Raw genomic sequence first — 22,876 nt, 5'->3', positions numbered from 1 at the left:
GTTCTTAATTCTAATTTGAGTACTTGCACACACCCACACACATTATTCTGGATAGGTTTTTAAAAATAGTATCATTTTATCTTATTAAGTTACACCTTTTTTAATGATAAAAAAAAATCTTAGAAATTCTTAGCCTATATTATCATATTATCATGATCACATATGAAATTCAGATAAGAAGTTCAAGTTTGTGTCGGTTTTTACAAAAAAAAATGGTTTGCCAAATATATCACACTAATAACGGATAAAATTTTATAAATCATGAATCCTTATTTCAAAAAACAAAACAGTTAAATTAAACGGATCTTGTGTTTTGCACGGGTTATCATACTAGTTTTTATTAATATGTGCAATGGTTATTAGAACAAACCCAATAAGTTAAACGAAAATTAAATTACACAAATTTTCTAAAAGATGACCAACAACAGCTAAGAAGGTCGATATAATTTACGAGTCGAGTGATTCGGAGTTTGAGCTCGACTCTATTAAAAATTCAAAAAGTTCAAACTCGACTCAATTTTTTCCGAATTTTCAAATTTTTTACAAGATGAATTCAAGTAGCTCGGGAAGATCAGTTCGGCTTATTTAGAATCCTTCCAAAGAGAACGAAACATATCCGGATTGCCTACTAGAGAAACATATTGATCAACTAAATAAGTAATTATATATTGTTTATTTGTTAATTATAACAAATTATTTGTTCTTTTATTTCAAAGAAACTTGCAATAAATTTCTGATCGTTAGGAAACGTAGGTCTACGACACACCTTGACAAAGATATTACTCCTTGAAACCTTAATATAGTAAGACGACTTATTAAATGCTGACAAAAATTAAATAATTATTTATCTATAACTAATTTTTTTTGTCGTGGACTGTTTCTTCTGATAATTGCTCCCCATCCTTGTGCTGTATAAATAGGGACGCAAATTAGAAAGCCTTAAAGCACACACAAACTAAGTTTTCTCTTTACATATAATAACCACAATGAAGCTCAACACTTTTCTTCTTCTTGGAGTTCTCTTGTCTCTTGTTCTTCTCGTCTCCTCCGATGTGGCAGAGACCACAAATGAACACGAGAACAAAGGTAATCAGGTCACTTATAGCGTAGTGTTTGAAGAGTCGTGTTCTAGTGTACTAAATTCTGACTTCGGACATTATTTTTTTTATTAATTTAGAGAAATTATTACAAAATGTTAATTTAAAGAACATGATCATTAGTCGTAGTTATTCAAAAATATATTGTTTTTATTTTGAAATTAAGTGTGTTTCTTTTGGGAAAATTATTTATTACGAGATTTTTAATGATTCGTGTATTGATCATGCAGAGGATGAGGCTTTGAAACCAGATCAGTATGGCGGAGGCGGGGGTTATGGAGGTGGAGGCGGTTATGGAGGTAGGGGTGGTTTTGGCGGTGGCCCGGGATACGGTAGTGGCGGCGGAGGATATGGAGGAGGCTATGGAGGCCGCGGTGGTTTTGGTGGCGGTGGAGGACGGGGTGGTTTCGGTGGTGGTGGATTCGGAAGACGTTGCAGATGGGGATGTTGCGGAGGCCGGTTCTTCGGAGGAGGCTGCAGATTCTGCTGCCGCGGTCCCTTTGAAGCACAAGCCTACGAAGAAGTTGACGAAGCCAATCCTTAAGCAACCGGACCGATATATAAAATATGAAATACCATGCACGTAGCGGTATGTAAGTAGCTAAATAATACGTGCATGTGCATGGGAGCGTAGAGTGAGCAGTAAATAAACGGTGCTTGAGAGTGAGTACCTAAAATATGGTTGTTTCTCTGGCGACACAATCAACTAATGTTACGTATGTATGATGCATGTACGTAAATATGTATACGTTGTGTAATATCAACGTAGAAGCTTTATATGAAATAAACTGGGCTTCGTTTTTTAATACCAATCATGATGAGCTTAATTAGAAATTTTCGCGTTTACTATATATCCATAATCACAAAACACTTGTAGTCGTAAAGGGGCGGATCTCGTAAGGGACATCACGGACACGACACGTTTTCCGTAAAATTAAATTTTACGTTTTTTTACCATTAAAATTTTTGAAAATATATGAAAGTGACCCCATGAAATTCAAAATCATAAGAGCATTTTTTCAAAATTTACTCGGTGTCCCCCTAAAAATATATTTCTGAATCTCCGCTCACGGTTGCAATGGAGTTATTTTATCTAACTAGAAAATAAATAGTTTTAGTTGGGGTCACTGTAACTGATTGATGCACTGGTAATTTGTGATTCTGAAATCCGGCAAAGCAAGGATGTGTTATTACAAAAACTTAAGTTTCATTGATAAAAAAAATATAAGGTAATTATTAATTAGATGTGCTTAATTATGTGCTCGAATTTAACCAACCGGGTGAACATTGCAGTCCGGCTATGTTCCCTCTCAAACTCATGAATAAGTCATAATTATCGGGTAGCACTACAAGAAAATGAACATTGCAGTCGGGGTTGGGGTATGTTCCCCGTGAATAAACTCATGAATAAGTCATAATCATCGGGTAACACTATAAGAAAAAACATATATTTCTGACTATGGTCAGAATGATCAGTTAAAACCAGGTCAGAAATGACCACTCGGTCGGCCTCTCCGCCACCGGCCTCCATTGCAATTGCAACTGCAACCGTCAAAATCCCCCACCTCTAACTCCTAATACACAATTATTACAAGAGATATTGATGATTTTCGAAAGCTAAGGATCCTCAGAATACAACAGACTGGTCTTTTGTAATTCGGTAAAGACATAACAGTAACACGGTATACACGACAATTTCTCACACTTCAAAATGTGGAGTCATTATTGGCAATTAGGAAACAATTAACCGACTAATTAAAAAGATCAAACTTGCAGCAAAAGTTCGATGAGCCAGGAGATTTACTTGTAGAGTAACTGGTTTCAACTCTATCCCTTAAGTTGTCATCAATACTATGATGTTATATAATTTATAAGCAATACGTCAGATACAAACCCTAGCTCGATTGATCAGACAGATATGAAATAAAACAAAAAAAGGATATGATCAGCTAGCAAAGTTTGACTTTCAATAATATATAATGATGAACTACTCGTAACTAATCGATAAACAAATCTAGCTCATGACTATTCGTCAAATTAAATGGTATTAGAGTTCGTTTTAGAAAGAGGTCTCGGTTTAGTCTTTACTAGTTACATCCCATATTTAATTCAATAATCTGCTTTGTTTGGTGTTGTATGTTATATGTACAGTGTACTTCAATCGTACAGTTGTTGGACAGTGTTGAATAATATACGATCCTAGATGTTGATGAGCAGGTTACCTGAACTTTGTTTTCCTGTGGCCTAGCTGAGCTACTGGCAACTGGTTGAGCAAGATAATAAATCCAAATATATCTAGAAATTCATCACTAGATAAAATTTGCCAAATCAATGTAAGATCCGTGATGCTAGCAAGGTGTGCTGCGTCAATATATATTAATAACAATGTCGTATGATCATAGTATCAGCGGACTACTGCTGACACTTATATCTTAATAGCAGTACTGTAGATAATATCTTAAATAGCTCAGTTGGTTGACACCGGGACTGTATAGCTCACCATCCCAATTTTGTCCTAGGTTCGAGTTCACGTGGACGTGAACGTTCGGATTCAAGTAGGGGATTAATGGCGGTGGGTACACTCTCAGTCCCTCCCGATCAGCTGTTTAGTTAGTATATGGCCTTAGGTTAGGAGTGTGTAAGATCAGTTTGAAAACTACATAGTCCAAAAAAAAATCTTGATTTTTAGTCAGACAAGCAATTAAATGCTGAATAATATTACTTAATAAACATATCAAAAAAAATTGAAAAATATATTGTCTACTGTTTCTTCACTCGATGATCAGTTCCACTCCTTTTGTGCAGTATAAATAAGATTGCATTTGGGAAGGCCAGCAGCATACACATGTATCCTTTCTCGACCCAATAATCTCAACTCTTAATCTTCTAATATATTTTCTAAATTAAGTTGAAAATGAAGCTTAACACTGTTCTTATGCTTGGACTTCTCTTGTCCCTTGTTCTTCTCCTCTCCTCCATCGATGCGGCAGAGACACCTAAAGATGACAAAAAGGGTTAGCAGTATCATGTTTTTAACTATCTCTAGCCTAATATTATTCTTAGGCGAGCAAAACATGCGTTTAGGACCCGACACTCAAATTCTCAGAGTTTTTTATCTATAAATATATATTTTTTTTAAAATTGTGTGTGCACGGGTCCCAAAATTTGATTCTGATTAAGGTCTTGTAAACTTCAGGACCGGACCTGGGTAATATGTAATGTTTATATGCTGATAATGCAGGGGATCATGCAGGGGATCATGAAGCAACTAAACCAGATCAATACGGTGGTTATGGGCCATGGTATGGCGGTGGTGGTGGTGGTGGTGGTTGGCCAGGCTATGGTGGTGGTGGTTGGCCAGGCTATGGTGGTGGTGGTGGTTGGCCAGGCTATGGAGGTGGAGGTTGGGGAGGTGGTTGGGGAAGACGTTGCTGGTACGGATGCTGTGGACGTAGCTTCTGGGGCGGAGGCTGTAGATTCTGCTGCCGTGGCCCTGTAGAAGCACAAGCTTACAACATGATGATGGCAAACACTGATGAAGCTAGCCCTTAAAAATCATGCCCAATATGTATAAGTATACCATGTACGTAGTAGTGTAAAGATACCTAAATAAATATGTGCATGCATGGGCTTAAGTGAGTAGGAAATAAGAGTGAAGCAAGTACATGAATGCTATGTACGTGACGCAGATCTATATGTTATAATATATGAAATAAAACCAGAGATCAATCCCTAAGAAAGTACTTACAGTGTTACCAAAATTATTTTTTTTGCTAATTGATTACACACGCACACTGGAAGTCAAACTCATGACCTCCCGCAAGTGTTACAAGATTTTTACCACCGCACCAACACTTTCTTGTTTTTTTTTTCAAATCTAAGCGATAAAGGGCTAAATCTCAGAAGATCATGGCTGCAAGACTGTTACAACATCTGCTACAACAATTTGTGTGTCCTCAACGGCGGTTATTTTTTGTCGAAAAGAATATCTATATTTGTTTTTAACTGATGCGAGGTTAGCTCTTTCAGGGCTTTATTTAAATTTCTGTCTTGGGCCTTTTAAATGTTTACAAGGCCAGCCCATTAATGTGAAAGCAGCTTGACTTCTTACATTAAGGGGATAATTTTATTTTACAAAAAAAACTAGTTTTTTACATTTAATTTTAACAAGATTGTACAGAGAGGGAAATATAGTTCCGGCTTAATTAATAAAAGACTCTTCTCATCATTTTAAAATCACTCAAATTGAGCATGGTTGGATATTTCAAATGGTTATAATTTTATTCTTTATCATCCCGAATTCGATCATCACTCATCTCAAAAATTTCTGAGAACAGATACTTATAAGATTATAAGTCATATTTTTCAAAAAAAATTATTCAAACTTGCTTATCACCTAGGCAGTTCGACCCGGATCGGTCGGGTCAAATTACAACCATGCTATTACAATTTTTTTTTCCCAAATTTATAGCAGATTTCATTAATAACATGAAAAAAAACTCAATTGGGACAAACCCCGAATTGATCATGCAACCAGGTTGAAAAACAAATAGACGAACTAAATAATTAGCCTCTTTGTTTCCGGATTTCTTAACTGACTGAATAAAAATATTCTGAAAATTAAAAATGAAGATTATGGTTTCTCGAGCGATCCAGCCTGCATCTCCACCGAAAAAAGTAGTTTCACAATTGACCCTCACATTAATTTCATGGATAGTACAATGTTCAGAGGACTCGGTTGCAAAAACTGAGAGAGCCCTCGTGTTATGAACAAAAATATATTGTGAGAGGTGAGCACATGCGATTTTCACTACCGTTCCAAAAGCACCCCCGTTATCTACCTGCCGGATACCAGCTATAAACCTGCCGAAAGTGTTGTTGATGCGAGATATTCAGATCTCCCAATATACCGTAAAATCCATTTTCAACACATCGCATAAAGCGAGACACATCGCACAAAACGAGACAATCAAACACATAAATAACAACTCAATTAAACGAAACAAAAAAGAACCGATTTTTTTTTGAACAAAATCCGATATTTATATAAAGAAAGTTAAAAACAAATGATAAAAATGTTGTATGGATGTAGAGACAGGATGGAGACAGAGATAAGATAGGTAGAAAGGGTGAAGAAGGAGGTGTGATGATTGGGGTTAAAGGAAGATGGGGCGGCCGACTCTCATCGAGAGAGAGAATTAGGGTTTAAACTGATGATCCACCATGCTATTACTCCCTCCGTCCCTCCCAAATGTTTATATTTGGGTGGGGCGCGGAGTTTAAGAAAAATGACAAAATAGTGGAGGAAAGTTAAAAAAGTGAGTAAAGTAGTGGGACCGATTAATATTATATGTATAAAGTGGGTATAGTGGAGAGAAATAGTGGATGTAGTTATTTTAAAAATTATAAAAACCTTACCATTTTTGGATAGTTTTGAAATGTAAACAATTGGAATGAACATCTAAAAAAGGAAAGTGTAAACAAATGAGAAGGACAGAAGGAGAACAATTTAATTACCAGGTAACGCTGTGAAACAGAAAATTCCGGGGAAGGTGAAAATAATAATAGGTAATAGTACTATTTTGGTTATACGGCTGTAAAAAGAAAGAAAAATAGGGAGATAATTGTAGGAGGAGGGAGACAATGACATTAATATTCCCTGTAACAACTCTCGTCCTGCTCTCTCCTACGTTGGGATCAGAGACATGTTTTGTTTTTAAAATTATGTGTGTTGTATAAACAAAATATTGTAGATGCGTCCTAACCGGCTTTGACCGGCCGCTGCCTGTGGATTTATGTTTGTAATGTGACCTCGTTTAGGAATCATGTCGGGACTTGTTAACCACCCCCCACAACTCTTTCAACTTTGTCTACATTTCGGTTCTTTGATCCTTTCCGTTCTTTTTTGTAGTCTTGCCATGTTTCGTTTGTTATTCCGAGTTGGTTCCAAAAAATATAAATGTTTTTTGATATTTTATGTATATTTTAAGAAAAATAAAAAATAATTTTACAAATCATGTTTTTAATTTTCATTTTTTGTTAGAATAATATAAGATCCTGGAAATGGTCATTCTTTAACACCTTCAGATTTTAGAGTAACTGGTTTCGTGACATGGTATCAGAGTTCAGGTTGGCAGAGGACTCACGTTCGATCTCTGCCACCCCCAATATTTCTCACAATTTATGAGGGACACGAAATGCAAATTTAGTAAAAAAAGATTACTAATTTCTTGTAATAGATAATTATATTAACTTTCTTATTTGTCAAACTAGTTATTTGTCATGCTCTTACGCTGTGTTCCAGAGTTTGAAAATGGCGAGAAGCGAAGAGAAAAATAAAAGATAATTTTAAAATTTTCTTTTATAGACATTCTCCCAAGTTTTTTGGCGAGAGAAGAGAAATAATCGGGAGATAAAATTTCCTAATAATTTCCCCCAAAAACTATCTTCCCAAAAATGGGAAGATTTGGAAAGATCTCTCACATTATTTTCTTTTTCATTCTCTCATTTTTTACACAAACTAGGGAGCACATGACTGATTTATTTTCTTTTACTATTTTTCTTTCTCTTTTTTTTTTCTTCTCCTCTCATTTCTTTTGTTCTCTTATCTCCTAAAAAATCTCTGTAGCACAGCGTTACATGGCAAATCATATGAGTCGAAAAACTGGTAATTTAACATACTAACTATTGGTTTTTCTCTTACGGTGACACATCATTTTTTGAAAAAAAATAGGGAAAAAGTTGATGAATAGGATCACTTGATACAGGGGAAACTTTAACAAAAAATACTAAAAATACTAAATTTTGTAGGGTTTTCTACAATTTTACTATTTTCTGTTTTTTTTGCAAAAATACAAAATCAACCAAAATTAAGCAGACATGTCACTAGTTAAATCGAGTTTTTTTGATTATATTTGAGATTGTACGAGATTGCATAAAATTGCAAAAACTCGTCGAAGGTTGCATATAATTTAATCAAGTTGCAGAAAACCGTATTTTTATAAACAAAAATTTAAAAAATAGTATTTTGGCAATTTTTTTATTGAAAATGAGAGTATTTTTACAAAAATATTTTCGAACTTGGATATTTTACAAAAAAACTCAAACTTTAATTAATTTTCGTTACTCTATACTATACTCATTTTGGTTATCCCTTTCTATCACGACTGTCGGATCTTCTTCATCAAATAATCAGAGCCGTTAGATCTACATACTAAAAAAATACACTCCACAAGTTCTCAGGTTCGAATCATGTCAACAACAAACATTTATATTATTATTTATAAAAATACATATAAGTTCTCAGGTTCGAATCCCATTAATAACAAACATTTATATTATTTATAAAGATACATATAAGTTTTCATATTCGAATCTCACTCACCAACAATAAACATTTACATTGTTATATACGAATAAGATCTCATCCATAATATACTATTTGAACCTAACTTGAAAATATAACTATATAATCATTATATATTATTTAATTATTTATATTAAATTTTAATAAAATTATATAAAAAAATTAAAATATATAAATACTAACCAAGACCCGTGCATCGCACGGGCAGTAAACAATAATACTTCTCTTTACGTAATAATGTTGTTACACATCATTTTTGGGAACGAAGATTTTAATAGCGGATTTCGACTCTATCATATCAACGTTGTTATTCAATCTAACAATCGATTGCTTTTGATCAAATTTAGGGTTGATCAAGCTGGTTTTTTTTTATCGTAGATAATCCGCAGCCGCTACCTTTCAGATGCGTACTGGGTAAACCCTACGGGTTCACGCAATAGCCTGCAAACCACGTGAACCAAGTTAAACCGCATTTAAGCGACAGGTTCTGCCTCAGGAGCCATAATCATAAATTCTCCTCCCATGGGATTTGAACATGTGACCAAAAGAATAGTTTTCCTCTCTTTAACCAACTGAGTCAACCCTTGTTTCAGTCTTGTCTTGATAATAATGCTTTCTCATTGCATCATACTACACCAAAACATTTACCAACTGCAGAATCCCTGAATTACTCCAATCAAAAGATGCTCACGAACAACAAAGATTAACAATTCAAACACGTGTGATGAATTTAATTGCATTTAATTTGGTTCTAAGTCAACATTTACGGACCATTCGCAGCGCGACGCAGTTAAATAATTTAACGTGACAGTCATAAAGATTGTTTAATTAAATAAACCTGATCAAACACGCTTGCACGATTGTGAATGTTTCTCACCTGCCTAATTTTCTCTATTCTATGTAAATCATGTTGATCATGTCGTCGTTAACTAAGTCTATCTTCTTTTAAATGGAGTATTAGTCATGTAGTTTTTGGATTTTTTACATGATTATTATCTAATTAATTATCAAACTCATGCGCTAAAATTACAATGTAGCATGGCTTGACTGAAGCAAAAAATGTTATATATACATGCATAATCTCATCCCCTCGTTTGGGAGAAAAAACCTAAAAGAATTTTATACTCCATCCGTCCCTCCCAAATGTTTACATTTGGATTGGGCACGGAGTTGAACAAAAATAATAAAGTAGTGGAGGATAGTTAAAAAAATGAGTAAAGTGGTGTGATCGATTAATATTGTATGTATAAAGTGGGTATATTGGAGAGAAGCACTGGATGTAGTTATTTTAAAGATTATACAAAACTTTACTATTTTTGGAAATTTTTGAAATATAAACAATTGGAAGGGACATCCCAAAAAGGAAAGTGTAAACAAATGGGGGACAGAGGGAGTACAATTTAATATTCTCTTCTATAATTCAATAATACTGTCTAAATTTCAAAAAAAGAACTCAAAATTTATCTAAAATACGGTAAAAAAAATATCACATTAATACCTCCTAAAGTAATAACTTATTTAAGGGGAGGGTCACTGGCAATGGTTATTCAGGTAACCCTTATACAACAAACAAGTTTTTGTTCGTTGGATTAACCATCCGACGGATGTGATTAAAAAAAATACTTATATGTGTTAAATTAATATAAGATCCTGAAAAAATACAGAAGTAAATCCACAGTATTTTTCAGTGCCAATGTCATTCAATATAATAAAGAAGCAGTGTGCAGAGCTCTTCAAATAATGGAAGCAGATGACAAAACTAAGTACCTGGGACTTCCTAATGTTCTAGGTAGGAAGAAAACTGCAATTTTTGGCTATCTCAGAGATAGAGTCAATGCGTGCGTCCAGAAGTGGAATGAGAAGTGTGTCTCAAGACCAGCAAAAGAGATTCTAATCAGGTCGGTTGCTCAAACGTTGCCATCATATGCTATGAATGTCTTTCTTTTGCCGTTGGAATTGACTAGGGACATGGAGAGAATAATGGCAAAGTTTTTCTGGAATGGCTCAAAGAAATCTAAATCTAATATCACTTGGATGTCCTGGGATAGAATGTCAAGGCACAAACATGCGGGGGGTTTAGGTTTCAAATGTCTAAGGGATGTCAATCTTTCTATACTGGGGAAGCAATGTTGGCGGCTTATTACGAATCCTGAGAGCCTGGTGGCTCGAGTTTATAAAGCCAGGTACTATGCTACTACAAACTTTATGGATGCAAAACTAGGCAATAGCCCTAGCTTTATTTGGAGAAGCATTGCTGAAGCCAGAAGAGTTATATCCTCAGGGTCAAACTGGAGAATTGGTACAGGAAAGGAAATTTCTATTATGGGGCAACCATGGCTGAATGATAAAGAGAACCCATATATTTCTACCATTACACCATCCCTGTCAAATCAGAAGGTCTTCTCTTTGATGCGCACAGGCACTAAGGAATGGGATATGGATGTAATTAATGACATTTTTGTGGATAGAGATAAACAGTGCATTGTGAACACACGGATAGAGCAGGATCTGGATGAAGATGTATTATATTGGAGGTTGGAGAACTCTGGGCAGTACTCGGTTAAAAGCGCTTATAAGATCATTCAAGAACAGAAAGGGACCTGGAATGCTAGTTTTGAAGGTCTTTTCTGGAAGAAAATGTGGAAAATCAGGGCACCTCCAAAAGTCTTACATGTAATGTGGCGTGCTGTATCCAGTTGTCTGCCTACTAAAATAGTGTTGCAGACAAAGCACATTACAGTTAATAACATTTGCCCGGTCTGCAATGAGGAGAGTGAAACCATTTTTCATATTCTGGTTCACTGCAGAACAACTTCCTCCTGTTGGCAGATATACAACACTGAAATTAGCACAAATGTCACTATGGAGTTCTCAGATTGGTTGGAAAGCAACTTGTCGGCTAGGATGGATCAAACTAATGCAAGAATTTTTACCTTATGCTGGTCCATTTGGCGAGCCAGGAATGATCTAGTATGGAGAAATAAAAGGTGGAAACCTATGCAAATTGTAGCTAAGGCTTGGGAGTATCTTTCACAGTGGAATCAAACCCAGAGTAGGTTCTATGTGGCACCTCTGCAGCAGTTAATGAATGGGGATGGTGCTTTATTCTGGGTTAAGCCACAACACAATGAAGTGAAGATTACAGCTGACGCAGCAATTTTTGAGGACCATGGAGCTTCAGGTATAGGATTAATTGCGCGGGATCAGGGTGGTCATCTTCTACAGGCGAGAACAAGGTGCTTTGGGGAAGTTCTGAACCCAACCTTGGTGGAAGCGATAGCAGTTAAAGAAGCTCTAAGCTGGGCACAGGAGTGGTCGAACAACATAATCACTATTGAATCAGACTGTTTGTTGGTAGTTCAGTTGATTCGAAGTGCCACTCCAATGCGTTCTAGGCTTGGTCAGGTGGTAATGGAGTGTAGAGAGTTGATCGGACAGTTAAACAACGTTAAGTTGTATTTCATTAAACGGTCTGCGAATATGTCTGCACATGAATTAGCTCGTGTTGCTCATATGTATCCTGATCGTGTTTTCGATTGGAGTTCTGTTCCAATTGCCGTTAAGAATTGTATCTTGCATGATTTATTGGAGTAATAAAATTTGCATTTTGTCAAAAAAAAAATATAAGATCCTGAAAAAGGTCATTCTCTAACACCTTAAGGTTTTAGATGAGCTGGTTACCCCCAATATTCTCACAATTTATTGTGGACACTAAAGGTAATTAATGTCCCAAAGATTATTGTGGACACTAAAGGCAATTAATGCCCCAAAGATGTATATGATCCTAAGATTTTAGATGGACTGATTACTTAACATGGTATCAGAGTTCAGATATAATATAAGATCCTGGAAAGGGTCTTGCTCTAACAACTTGAGGTTTTAGAGTAACTGGTTCCTTAACAACTAACATTGTCGGCGGTAGGGAAAAATTAACTTTCACGGATCGCGGACAACGTATACGGTTGAGACCTAAAATAAATTTCTATTTACTTATTGAAAATGGACCTCCTTACATTAACATCAAGTACCAATCATATACAATTTTCGCGGTCGGTGACAAGGGGGCAAAACTATTTTTTTAATTACAGCCGTTATATAGTATCCAACGAGTTAAAAGTTGGTTGTTGTATAAGGGCTTTCCGGCAAATCGTTACCCGGGACCGTCCCATTTATTTAAATTGATAAAAATCTCATTACCAAATCCGGATTAGTGTTATTTTTCCAGAAAATTATAGTGTCAAATATTAGTCCCAGTTTTCGAATATAACTATACCTGAATATAATTTTAACTAATCAATATATTCAAAAATTTAAAATATTTACAAAAGTCCATTGTATAATCTTATATTATTCAACAATACCGTTAAGATTAAAAGAAAACTCGAAATTTATCCCGACATCACAAATATACATTTTATAGGTGTAAAAAATGCATCTAAGCGTGTGCATTATGTAAATTTCACGAATAATCCAAAGTACTTAGCAAATTAACATTCTAGTGTTTAACCCTACTTCATATTGCCTCGGACTCATTCGACTAATTTTTAATGGGCAGCATTGGATCCGGACCGTTAACGGTTGACAGATGTCTACCGGAAAGACAATCACCGTACATCTCCCGGCGCTGAGTATGTGTACATATACCAATGTCCAGTAAATAAATCAAGATATAAACCGCAAAAATCCCGCTGATAGATCAATTAATGTAGTATAATTTTTTTAAAGAAAATTTGGACTTTTATTGTTCCTCAGACTCGAGGATATGTATGTTTACTTCGTTGCTCAAACACACGCGTTAACAAGAAGGGCAAATTGTAAGAGTCTTTGTATTTTTTGCTAATTATAATACACGCACACGTCAGAGATCGAACTCCTGACCTCCCGCAAGGGTTATAAAAGCTCAACCACTGCATCAACACTTCGTTGTCTGTAAGACTCCTAGTTACTTCCTCTGTCCCAAAATATAAGTCATTTGACTTTTTAGGCGTACTTTAAGGTGAATAAAAAAGGTAATTTTATAAATTATTTTTCAAATTTTCTATTTCTGAATAAGAGTATACATATTAAACTTTAATTCAGGAATAGAAATTTTAGAAAAATATATGCGGAGTTATAACTTTTAAATACTTTAAAGTACGTGTAAAAATCAAAATGACTTGTATTTTAAGACGTAGAGAGTAATTTGTTTAAATAATTAAAGGGTGCATCGTAAATTTATATAAAAAATGAGCAATGCTAGAGCAAATAAGGGCCCTCATAATTTTGTTTTAGTACATTTTTTAACTCAAATAAAATTGTACTTGTATTTGAAATAAAACTTAATTTAATATCAAATTCAAGCTTGAATCCTATATGTTATTTAATATAAGTTTTAAAGTATTAAAAATAATCAAACCCCGACGGAAAGAATAAATTGTAAATCCGATAATTATAATGATTTACACTCTTTAGCAAAAAAAAACTACTCTATTTATCAAACAGTACTATTCGAAACAACTAAATTCAGTTAACAATTAACTAGTTAAAACAGTTAAATGAACTGTTATAGATACATGAATTGTTATAGATACTCCATCCGTTTCAACTTTTAAAAAAATTACGCATATTAAGAAATTGTAAAATTGTTAAAAAAGCTACTACCATATTAGTTATCATATTTATTGCATTGACTACATTAACTACACCATTGTGGTAGTGGGTTAGCGTTGGAAATAGACACTAGTGATACAATAATTGTGTGTGGTGTAAAATTCATCTTGAAAATATAAACTAAATTTGAAAGTGTAAGTGGACAATTATTTTGAAACAAATTTTTTCTTCAAAGTTGGACAGTTATTTTGAAACGGAGGGAGTAATAATTAAGGTTTAATGATCATGTGGGTCACTGAAGTCGGCTTGATGTATCAAGTTGGTCACTGAACTGAAAATGATATCAAGAGAGTCACTAAATTAATCGACATGTACACTCTGTTAATCTTTTTCAATATTTAACACCAGAAAATGTTGAAAAGAGATGTTAGTGTTACCTGTTAATTATGAGTCTAATTTTGAAAGTAACGAACTGAAGTTCAGTGACTAACTTGATATATTAAACTTTTCAGTGACCTACTAAATAATTCACCTTAACAGTTAATTACCACACCGGATAATATATTTTTCTGTATCTATCCTAATAAATCTCAGGGATGAGCGAGAATCAAACCTAGGAACGACAAGAGATAAACTGTTAATCACTTGAGTTATCTTATCACGCTTACTAGAAGAAAATATTAAAGCTACTACTACACTCAAAATGTACGTGGGATTTGGGAAGACAAAGAGAAGAGACCCAACGTGTGAAACAAAAGCGCCTGTTTATGGCCCCTAGTCCCCTTTAAACTACACTTAATTTAACACTACGCCCCTTTGAAAACAACATTAACGGGAAACGCTCGTATTCATCTTCTTGGGAACACCCTTTCTCCTCCCCCCATCTTCACTTCCCCCTCTATATAAATATTCATCTTCTTACTTAGTTTTTTTCATTAGCTTAAATATTCATCTCTCTAGCTAGCTAGCTTGGATATTAAAGCATGAAGCATGAGCATCAATATGAAGTTGGTGTAAGAGAAGAAGAAGCAGGGTTTCATCATCAACATCCTGCAGCTGCAGCAGATTGTAGTGATATTGGGTTGGGTTTTCCGAGACGTTCCGGCGAATGATTTCTGAGAAAACAACTTGTTTCCGGTGAAGAATTCATCGGTTAGGAGGATAGGCGTACATGGGAAAGCCAGGCATTGTTTTTATTAATTGTTCCTTCATATTATTTCTTCAATAATATATACTACAATATTTTTATTGCCTCTCTTTAAATTTTATGCCTTCTATATTCCGTGTGCCCTATTGGAAATATTTTTTACAGCTACAGGGAAGGCTCTTTAGTATACTCGTTAGTACAAGAACCTTTCATCAAAGTTAATTTTATATAGCTGTTGTTTGGTTTTCCGGTACTCTAATTTGAATGCTGAATCTGTGCTATTAATGAAAGTAACATATTTATCAGTTTACATATTCGTATTACCGTTTTTCTAATGTGTGCACAAGGATACACAATAAACACTAACTCCCGTGATTTTAGTAGATTTTGATTGGTCCTCTAATCATAACTCCCGTGATTTTAGTATATTTTGATTGATCCTCTAATCATAAATCTTGATGCAGGAAGTGTAGTGTAAATATGATTTCATAGATATGTTCATAACTTCATTTTGTTTATGTTAGTCACCAGATTGATGACTTAATTTGTAAAATAAAAAAATATATTTGTGCTAGCTAATTAATTTGTGGAAATGATCCCTCAGTCATTTTCATTTCTCAGAACCCTTAACAACCAACATAATTAAACTTATCTAGGATGTGATGGAATCATATTATTTGCATAATATACAATGCATATGAGAAAATTATTATGTTTATGTCATCTTAAGTTGTTTGATAGTGTTTGATTTCTTCTTATCTCCATAATCATGTCTGATTAATTGGCTATAGTTAATTAAGGATTTAGCTGATAATTATATACAAGTAGACCGTACACATTTTTTTCAATTGTTTTTCTTTTAAATTACCAAACATGGGCACCTGCATGTACTTGAAAAACAATAATCTAACAAGAAAAATATAAGCAGTAGGTAGAAAAACAAGCTGGCTATATTTTGACTTTTATATAAAATATAGGCAGTGGTTTTCACGAAATAAGATATAATTATATGATGAAAAAATAAATTCCGCGCTTATTATGTTCCGAAAAAAAATCGTAAATATGCGTGTTTATCTTGTGAATGCACAGTTTATGAAGTACATTTTAAAAAACATCTAATCTCGTGACCCTCTGAAATGAAGTTCAAATTTAATACAAGAAAATATTTTCAAATAATTTAATTAGAACTTAATTTGATATCTCCATTTCAAATTATTTACTCATTATTACTTTTTACACCTAATTTAGTTAATTTTTGTTTATAAAATTATCTAAAATAATTTATTAAAAGTTTGTTTAACTTATTTGAAAATAAATATACAAAATCAAAATGGACAGATAATTAAAACAAAAAGATAAATATTATTGAAATAAAACAAACAAATAATCGGAAAATATAACTTCTTTGACGTGCTCGAAGTCTCCGACATGGAACTCTGCAATCTGTATTAAAGGTATGAGTAGAACACGTGAGGATTTGACAAATTAGGTTTAATTGTTTTTGGGGTTGGAGAGTGAAGAAGACACTCTTTCAACCTTACACGCCTGGCATTGCGCCCTAGGTTTCAATTTTGTTGACTTTGTCAACTGTCTCCTTTTAATTTTTTCTTAATCTTTTGCGTTTTGGCAGAATAATGCATGGTCTTCGGATATGCAAAATCTCTGCAAACTACTGGGGTTATTAATAATATTAGGTTAAAGGGTATGTTTGGTATTATGTTGCTAACACTAACAACAATTTTTCGCTGAAAAACAGTTAAAAAAATATTTAATAAAATTCAATAACTGTTTTTCGGAAAAGTGTTTTTGACCTAAAAACTGCTGTTATAGAAAGCAGGTCCCCATATTTTTAGAAAAAGCTGTTTTTCAGCTTTTGCGGGAAACAGATGCTGATTTCACCATCAAACCTTACCAAAAACATTATTATTTTTGAATTTTTGTATCAAAATATATAAATATCAAAAAAATTACCAAACAGTCATCTAATTTTTACAAAAATACTTTTTTCAGCTGCACTTTTTCTAACAGCGCAATATTTTTTAAGAGCAATCTCAAACACTGCCTAAATCCGGTTGAATTGAAAATTTTAGTTTTAAACATTTATAAAATTCATAATTTTAGTTATAAATCAGTAAAAACTACTCCCTCCGCAAATTAATTTATAATTTGATTTATTATACGTATTTTAAGATGTATTGACAATATGATTACGATAATTATATAAAAATTAAAATCTTAAATTGTTATTCACAAAAAAATATTTGATCAATGAAGTTAATCGGTTCATCTTAAATTACGTGCAAAAGTCAAACTATGCGAGTAAACTGGGAGTATAATTTAATCTTTGACTGGCTTACAGATGCACGGATCTTGGTTAATATTTATATATTTTTAATTTTAATTTTATATAATTTTATTAAAATTCTATATAAATAATTAAATACTAAATAATGATTATATAATTATAATTTCAAGTTAGGTTCAAATAGTATAAATAGTATATGACTGAAAAGATCTTATTTATAAATAATAATTTAAATGTTTGTTGTGGTTGACTGAGATTCGAATCTGAAAACTTATATGTATCTTTATAAATAATATAAATATTTGTTGTTAAGGGGATTCGAACCTGAGAACTTATATATATTTTTATAAATAATAATATAAATGTTTGTTGTTGACGGGATTCGAACCTGGGAACTTGTGGAATGTATTTTTTTAGTATTTGTATCTAACGGCTCTGATTATTTGATAAAGAGGATCTGACGGTCGTGATGTAAAGGGGTAATCAAAATGAAGGGTCAACCAAATTACAAATTATACCTCATTCCGGTTATTATAATATAGTATAGATTAGCAGTTAAAGAGTAAAACTAATAATAATCCATTTTACGGGAAACAAAAGCAATTGTGATGCGCACCTCAACGGGAAATTTGTTAGAAAAATATAATATTTTTTAATTAAAAATAATAAAATATCTTGTGAGAGTTGTTTGATTTAATATTAAATTCACATTATTAAAAGAATATTATATTTTTGTGTTTATATATATATTGGTTCACAATCCTATTAGAATGAATGGGTGTATAGTTTTGATTTTGGGTTGATAAGAGTTGTATGAAAGAGTTGTTATTGGTGATTTCATTGGATTTTTGAAAGTGTCGTTTGGTAAAATATTGATATGTAATTTTTAATTTTTTTTATAAGTACTTTATGATCAGTTTGCTAATTTAATTATATTGAATTTTTATTTCCCAATAATTTTAGTACGGATTGCGATGCCTTTTTCTAATAATTTTGGTTTTGAACTTAGTACCCCGCCTAAAAAGTAACAGACGTATATGAACTGATTTTATGCGTCTGTTTACAATGTACTCCCTCCGTCCCTCCCAAATGTTTATATTTGGGTGGAGCGCGGAGTTTAAGAAAAATGATAAAGTAATGGAGAAAAATTAAAAAAATGAGTAAAGTAGTGAAACCGATTAATATTATATGTATAAAGTGGATATAATGGAGGAAAGTAGTGGATATAGTTAATTTAAAAATTATAAAAACTTTACTATTTTTGGAAAATTTTGAAATGTAAATAATTGGAAGGGACATCCCAAAAAGGAAAGTATAAACAAATGGGAGGGTCTGTTCTGATCAGATGTTTAAAACAATATGCGTTCTTCCTATAACATACATATATAATTCAGATATTATACAACTCCTTCATATGCATGTAGCAAACTCAGACACATATAAACTTTGTTACAAGACATATATGAAATTTTTTGTACTAGTTATCACTATATTTTAATAATGCTATAGAAAATTGACAAAATACTAATAATCAAATCTGAACCTAACGTTAGTGACTAAAAAAAATCCGAACCTAAAATCAGTGAGTAAAATAAAAAAAATTATAATTGAGGGATAAATTTCTAAATACACAATAAGTTCGGTGACGAAAAAATTCATTTTCCCTAAAACAAATATGCAATTCACCAATGGTTATTCAAACGGATAAAATTCGTCACTACAATTAAAGACGAGTGTTTGACTATCCACTTAAAAATAGATATTTAGCCCTTTTACATTTTACCCTCGACGTACATGTCAACAATCAAGAAGAAAAAAGGCTTAACGCTATAAATGAAAGTAAAAAAGGTTGATTTGGGCCCCGGCCCATCGTAAAACAAAATGATACTTTAAGAATTAATTGAGTTGTGGCCCATTTAGCCACCAAACAAACCAGAATGAAGCCCAGAGTGATCGTAGTTCAGATCCATAACAGTCCAGATGCGTGTCACCAAACTGGTTCGGGAAAAAACTCCAATTTTATTTTGACTTTCAAGTTTCAAATATTAATACTATTATTTATTATTTTTGTCAACTTCGTAAAATTTGCCATCACATTCATAAAATACTAATTAGTAAATTACCATGCCAAACCAAGAAATAGAAATGGTAAAATATGATAAATTGTGACAATTTTGTAAAAATAATAGCAGGAACTATAGACTAACTCGACTAGAATACGTATTGATGCGTATTGCATTAAAAACATAAAAAGGATACACATATATAGAACGCGTGTTCTTTAATAAAATTTTAAAACATGAATAAGCATTCTCCTAATACGTAGTTTGTGGATATTTTGGACGCGGGTCCCCAACCACCTAGTTTTGATTGCTTCTTCCTTACTGTATACTTGATTTTAAATTATTTAGCCGTTTTTCTGATTTATTTGTTTCGGGGATTTATGGATGATGAATGTGTTCGGCTAGAAATCTCATTCTCTTTTAACTATTAAGTGAGCAAGGGCTTCATGATTAATGTTTGTTATGTGATCGCATTTGAATTTCATTTTATTTATGTTGTGCTTTCAATATTTTTCGAAAGAGAAGAGGAGGAAAGATATACGAGGAAAAGAGAATAGAAATAGTAGAAGAAAATAAATTGGTATTGTGCTCCCGAGTTTGTGTAAAAATGGAGAGAAAGTGATAAAAAAAAGGTAGTGTGAGATAATTTTTCCAAATCTTCCCAGTTTTAGTAAAAGAGTTTTGGAAAAAAATCGTTTCTCTTTTTTTATCAGGAAACACGGGAACACGCCTCGAAAGAAAAATTTTAAAATTATATTTTCTCTTCCTTACTCTTCATTTTTAAACTCTAGAGTACAGTCTAACGCTCTAATTAACTATATAAAATTCATTATTTATGTGTCAAATGGCTCGGATTTTTAATTTTAAACGGAGTTTCAAAAATATTTAAACTTCACTAAGCAAGTAAAATTTTCAAATTCTATTAGCAAGAATTCGAATTCTCACAAACAGGCTATAGCTTTTGCACCAAAAAACAAATAAGCCATAGCCGGATAATTTTAATTTTTTTAATATCTGTTTTAGGGTGTGTTTGGTATTGCTGTTACAGACAACAACAACAACAACATGTTTTCGCTGAATAATAGTTAAAAATTTGTTTAGAAAAATTTAAAAACTATTTTCCAAAAAAATGATTTTGACCTAAAAACTGCTGTTTCAGAAAGTAATTCCCCCTATTCTTTTAGATTTCAAAATTTGCGGAAAGCAGATACTGATTTTATCATCAAAACTTATCAAAAATATTATTATTTTTAACTTTTTGCATCAAAATATATACATATCAAAAAAAATATCAAACAATCATCTAATTTTTACAACAACACTTTTTTCAGCACTATTTTTTCAAACAACACGGTAATTTTTAATAACAATTCTAAACAGAATCTTAGGGTCTGTTTGGCCACCACTAAATAAGTGGCTTATTGGCTTATAAGTCTGTAAGTACTTATCGATGAGTGTTTGTGGACCCAACTTATAAGTCTAAGCTGATAAGTTCAATATTAGTGACGACGTATTTTTTCTCAACTTATCTTGATTTTTCACTTTTTTTTTTAGTTTTAGTTTTGAAATTTATGTTTTTAAATGTTAAGTTAATTTAAAAGTCATGAATTAAAATAATCATAGTTAAAAATTATTTATTTTAGTTCATTTAAGTTAAACAAAATTATGACTTATAAGTAAAATTAATCAAACACTTAACTAACTTATAAGTATTATATATTTATCATTTTTAAGTCACTTATTAATATTAAGTTATAAAAGCCGGGTCAGGGTCACGAATATTGAAAAATAACAAAGTATGAATGGTATACCACTACTCCTACGAAAAATGGCCTCAAAACGCGTTTAATTTAAATTGATTATAATTTTGAGTCTCGAGATTGTATGTTATCACATCCACGATTCCATCCACCGATTTCTTTTCGATTACAATGATTTTGTCAATTTTATTTCTTGTTTTATAACAATAATTTTAAGAAGCGCGAATATCATCCAATTTTTAGAGAATCCCCGTATGTCTTCGATCAAATCATCGATTTGTTGCTCACATGTTTACCTAACTTGATTATAAATAAATCATTTTCTGTTTAAGAATTAGATTTATATATTTTATAATTGGTCAAAATTCATGAAAGCCACGGTTATCGTCGCAATCAACCCAATATGAGTGCGGTAAGTTTGAGTAGACATGACGGCTACAACCCGAGATGGATCGTGACACCCACAGCCCAAAATCAGCTACCTTGTAGATCCGCCGAGTTGATCTGATGACAGGGCTATTGCAACGCCAAAAACATTGTCCAACGTGTAAATAGACTCGTAAAATTTACTGTTTAGATGAGTTATACTTATCATCTAAGTTTACAACTTATTTACCAAGTCTCCGAACCTAATCTAACCATAAACTCAACATTTATATAAAGGGGTTTATCCTCGACTTAAAATTACGTTTTTGGCTTGATTTACCGCAATACAGATATATGTAAGCATCTTGTGAGAACCGTTAGTCTCGAACACAAACACAGTCCTTAAAGTTCAAAACTCAATGACCCTAACATTAAATACAAACAAAATACGCCCACAAGTGTTGACTCAGCTGTTTCGAATCCCACGGGAAGATAATTTATGATTATACCTTCTTAGCCAGAGCAAATCGGTTAAATGCACTTTATCTTGATTCACGTAGTTTGCAGGTTATTACGTGAACCTGTATGGTTTAATCAGTATGCACCTGAAGAATAATGATTGCGGGTTATCTACAGGAAAAAACAAAATACTAATTTTTATTTCACGAACTTTAAGTTCTCAAAAATCTTTTCAATTTTTTTTATTAAATAATGTGTCTAACACATGACAGTTTTGTTTACGGGTGCATACTTTTTAGCGGGAGATCCCGTAATAAATTTAGAAAAGTTGCTATATATTATTTGACACATTGAAGAAAAAATTAAAAAAATATAATATTTCTCAAATATGTTTTAACAAATGTTGGGATTAACGAGAATCGAAAATAAAATCTCGTGACCCAAACCTAAAACGAAATCAAATAAGCTCTTATTACGCATTTCATCTTTTATTTTAATATACATATAAAGGTAAAGAGTAATTAAATTTTCTTAAAAATATTTTGGGTAATAGATAATTTAATGATAAAAAATTATCATTAGTCAACTCTCTGTTTGCATTCAATCCCTTCTAAAAATTTGTTTAAATAATTAGTACTACTATCCATAATTTATCTTTTCTAAAATATATCTGAACATATTAGCCTCGGTGGCCCAAACCAAACCCACCAAAAATTTCATTATT

General features: G+C 32.6%; 1 protein-coding gene across 1 annotated transcript; it reads left to right on the top strand.

Moving 5' to 3' along the window:
- The first annotated feature begins 931 nt into the window (after positions 1-931).
- LOC141705422 (uncharacterized) lies at positions 932-1,909 on the top strand. The gene is made up of 2 exons (XM_074508384.1): positions 932-1,086; positions 1,328-1,909. The coding sequence occupies exons 1-2, from the start codon at positions 987-989 to the stop codon at positions 1,639-1,641; spliced, it is 414 nt and encodes a 137-aa protein (XP_074364485.1). The 5' UTR covers positions 932-986; the 3' UTR covers positions 1,642-1,909.
- The last annotated feature ends 20,967 nt before the right edge of the window (positions 1,910-22,876 follow it).

The sequence above is a fragment of the Apium graveolens genome, chromosome 2, assembly GCF_009905375.1.
Source record: "Apium graveolens cultivar Ventura chromosome 2, ASM990537v1, whole genome shotgun sequence".
Lineage (NCBI taxonomy): Eukaryota > Viridiplantae > Streptophyta > Magnoliopsida > Apiales > Apiaceae > Apium > Apium graveolens.
This window is presented reverse-complemented; position numbering and strand designations above follow the sequence as displayed.